This window comes from Rhagoletis pomonella, unplaced genomic scaffold (genome assembly GCF_013731165.1).
Source record: "Rhagoletis pomonella isolate Grant_MI unplaced genomic scaffold, Rhpom_1.0 Rhpom_scaffold_00005, whole genome shotgun sequence".
NCBI lineage: Eukaryota > Metazoa > Arthropoda > Insecta > Diptera > Tephritidae > Rhagoletis > Rhagoletis pomonella.
Window position 1 is genome coordinate 54,530,917 of NW_023458559.1, and position 3,896 is coordinate 54,534,812.

Here is a 3,896-nt window from a genome sequence, read left to right on the forward strand (position 1 = left end):
CCGCAGAGTTTTGAGTTACCGAGGTAAGTTAAAGATCATTAATATGACCTCAAACGTTAACGTAAATACTGGCTGACAAATCGATTAATCGACTAAAACAGTGATGAAACATTTGAGAAATAAATGGCGCCTCGTGAGTGAAGTTTCTTACTTACTTATTCCAGTTTACGTGCTTATTAAAATATTGATAAAGGTATTTTCCTATTACTTGTTTGCACAAACCATGCACAAAAAAATACGGGCCATTGTATCATTGCGTTTGGCACCTGAAGATTGTGAAATTTTTAAGTTAACTACTCAATAAAAGATTGTTCCCATATTAATATTAATACAACTGCCCCAAAGAAACCCCAAAATAACAAAAACCACCGAACTCACTTAGTTTTGCTGCATAAATACCCACGACCTCTGCAAATTTCAAATATTACCACTAAACTTCACAAAAACTCATTGAAACTTGGTTCGAATCGATCCGCGAACCGCCATCTCCAACACCAAACAAGTTGCCACATTAAATGGCCAAACACCAAGTTTCAAATGCCGAGGCGCCAAAGTTGCTGGCAGCAGTGCAGAAGACCTATCGGCCGCACAACCGACAACAGTCTGCGGCAGTTGAGCAAAGCGAACGGACGTGTAAAGCGGATAGGGCGCAAAGTGTTGACGGTTCAACAGTTGAATTTTGAGTATCGAGTGGCCAGCAGCAACGAAGCAAAGCATTCGAAGCACACGGAGTGGTAAATTTGTGCTTTAAACCGAAAAATAAAATAATATAGTTGCAAATATATTTTTTTTGCGATTTAAAAATAATTCGACTTGAGTTGTTATTCTACTGCTAGCGCAATTTCTGCTGGCCTGTATGCTCGTAACGGATGCAGCGATAGACTGCGTATGCACACATCAACAGTTGGGCATGCTCCGTCGAGTAGGACGGTCGTTGGTCGGCTGCCAGCACGAGAACCCATATAGAATTTTAACGCGCGCCGGCAAGTGTGCGAAAGTGCAAAGTGAAAATGTGTGCAAGAAAATGCGGCATGCCACAAAGAAGAAAGTGACTAGCCGCCAGACGATAACCCCTACGGCGACGAAGTCGAAGATGACGTGCGCGATAACTGCGGAACCGCGTCGCGGGGCATGTAAACGCTCTATATGGCCCATGAACTTGTTGTGGTGTCTGCTAGTAGTCGCCTCGCAGGTAAACGGGTTAAACTACATCGATGACACAAGTACAGCAGTGGCGGGCACGTCGGAAGCCATGGCTCAGGCGATGGGTCTGTATGGCGCGCGCGAACCGCGTTTCGGTGACCGTTTGCTGCCGCTGCGCAAAAAGGCCGGTGCAATAGTGGCGAATGTGACGCCGAGTCAAAGGCAAGTTAATAGCCTCTTGAGTAAAAGTAATTATGTGGTGAGTTACGTGAGTGGAAATAGTGCAAGTGGCGCGGCAGCTAGTGTGAAAGCGTTGGCACGTGCCACAGCCGCAAACTCGACTACCGAAGTGAATATATTGCGCAATAATAGCGCAAGTGGCGTTAGCGCCGCCAGTGTGAGTGTTGAACCGAAAATCGAATTATACACAATGGACTTAGGCGTCGAACAGGCTCACTACACGGCTGCACCAGCGACAACGCAACGCCGCAGCAAGCAGCTGAGTAGGCGCGAGGATACAAATATAGGCGGACTGCTGCTGGACTCCACCACGCCCAGTTTAAGTAGCAAGGATGCGAACATCTCCAAGGCGGACCGCCTCGTCGTCATGTCCACTGAGTTCTTTGTCGTGCCGTCCAGCACACCGTCACCGCGTGGTGCGCACAAGCCAGGCACGCCAGCACGCACAGGTGCCAAGGCAGCCGTGCTACCCACCTACCTACAACCACCTCCTTCGGGCGCGTCCGCTGGCGGACCACGCTCGGTGTTAATTGTAGCACCCAAGCCAGCAAACGCGACCTCAAACACAGCGCACACGGGACACGCCGCAGTATCGCCGTCCATGGTGCCAACACACCTGCCCTTCACTGGACTGCGCAAGGAGCCGTGGGTGGTGCCGGTGTTGGTATTGGCTGCGCTCACCATGCTAATGATGACCGCCTTTGAAATCTTCGTGCTGTTCAAAGCGTGGCGCACTTCGCCCTCACGTCGTCATCTCTTCCTCGGACAGATGTTGCTGCTGGGACTTTTCGCCTGTGCCGGGCTGGGAGCCGTGTTGACGGCACAACCTTCCCTGCTTACCTGTGGCACCATACGTTTTGGTGTGGGCGTTGCCTACGCGCTGGTCTTCGCTGCGCTGCTTGTCAAATGCGTCTTCCTCATCAGTCTAAATGGTGGCGTCTATCTACCGGCGCCCTACCAAGGCCTGCTGCTGTTATTCGCTGTGCTCATACAGGTCGCCATAGGCACACAGTGGCTGCTCACCCAGCCGCCTGAGATTTACACGCAGAGTGTGCCTATTTTGGGCAACAGCCTGCTGGCACCGACCATAGCTTCCAGCAGCGCCACATCGGCAGCGCAGACCTTCGCAGTGCTCTTCCAGTCACACAACCCCGCGCCGACCATTGCGCCCTCAGCAGCTGCGGTAAGCTCAAGCTTGGGCGCAGATTTGTACGCGCGCATCACGGCTGCTAGCACCGTGCTGATACCGCTGTGTAAGACACAATTCTCGGAGCTGCTCTTCTCGCTTATCTACATCGTCTTCCTCATCGTGTTCGTCGCCGTCTTGGCCATAAAATCGCGCGGCATACGCGACAACTACCGCGAGGCCACCTACATCGGACTGGCCATTGGCGGCGCCATACCCATTTGGCTGGGTTGGATGCTGTGCGGCCTGGCGGTGGCGGAACGGCACAAGGATGCCTGCATCGCTTTCGGTCTAATCGCGACATCGGCAACTGTTTTCTTGGTGATGTTCATGCCGAAGGGCCGACAATTGGCCGCCATGGGCAAGGAGGGCCTATACGTGGAGGATCGAGAGGAGCAATTCAGCTCGCTTAGTCGTGCTGGCTCCGGCTATTCGCCCTCATTTTTTCACTTTAAGCCAATCAAGTACGGAGTGATGGGCGGAGGCATGCAAAATTCGGCGACAAATACGGGGAACGGCGCCAGCATGAAGCACTGCTCGAATGGGCTGGGCGGAGGAGGTGAGTGATCGATTGAGATTTGTTTTTTAAGACTTTTGCAGTAGTTTTAAGTAAATTTGAGTGGAGGTGAAATTCGACACAGCAGTGCGATGGAAATTCAAATGAAATGGGCAAACTGCCTTTGAAAAGACGAAAAAATGTAAAGAAAATTATGATGCGAGTAAAAGATCTAAAAATTTTCAAGCAGTCTTAAAAGTTAAAAATCAAACCTTTTTAGTGAGCAATATCGGTATACTAGAAATTTAAAATTTTCACTTTTTCTTGGTTATGCGAGCAGTTCTTAGTTTGACCCATAAAAGTTCGAATTTTTTTTGCTTGCTATTTTATAGTCTTTGATTTTTTGAGTTGATTTTGTCAACAATGACATAACACTAATTGCAAATCCCATTAGCGTAAAGAAATTATATTTTCTCATGCTTGGTCGCGATGTCTGAGAAGAAAACTATTTTTATCGAATAAAGAAAATTTAAAAAAAAAATAAATAAATTATTATACTGAACAAATCGGAAAACGCCAATAATGAAAATTAATACAAAGAACGAAGAAAAAATATTATAATAAAAAATACAGTACAACGAAATAAATAGAATAAAATGAAGTAAAAAAATAAAATAAAATAAAATAAAATAAAATAAAATAAAATAAAATAAAATAAAATGAAATAAAATAAAATAAAATAAAATAAAATAAAATAAAATAAAATAAAATAAAATAAAATAAAATAAAATAAAATAAAATAAAATAAAATAAAATAAAATAAAATAAAAT

The 3,896-nt window shown here is 46.1% G+C and overlaps 1 protein-coding gene across 1 annotated transcript in view; it reads left to right on the plus strand.

The window, feature by feature from the left end:
- The first annotated feature begins 447 nt into the window (after nt 1–447).
- The window catches only part of LOC118739248, a 57,118-nt gene continuing 53,669 nt past the window's right edge, over nt 448–3,896 (plus strand). Inside the window, exon 1 of the mRNA XM_036470464.1 lies at nt 448–3,128. Coding sequence (XP_036326357.1) covers nt 857–3,128 — 2,272 coding nt within the window. The 5' untranslated portion in view covers nt 448–856. The remainder of the gene's footprint in view (nt 3,129–3,896) is intronic.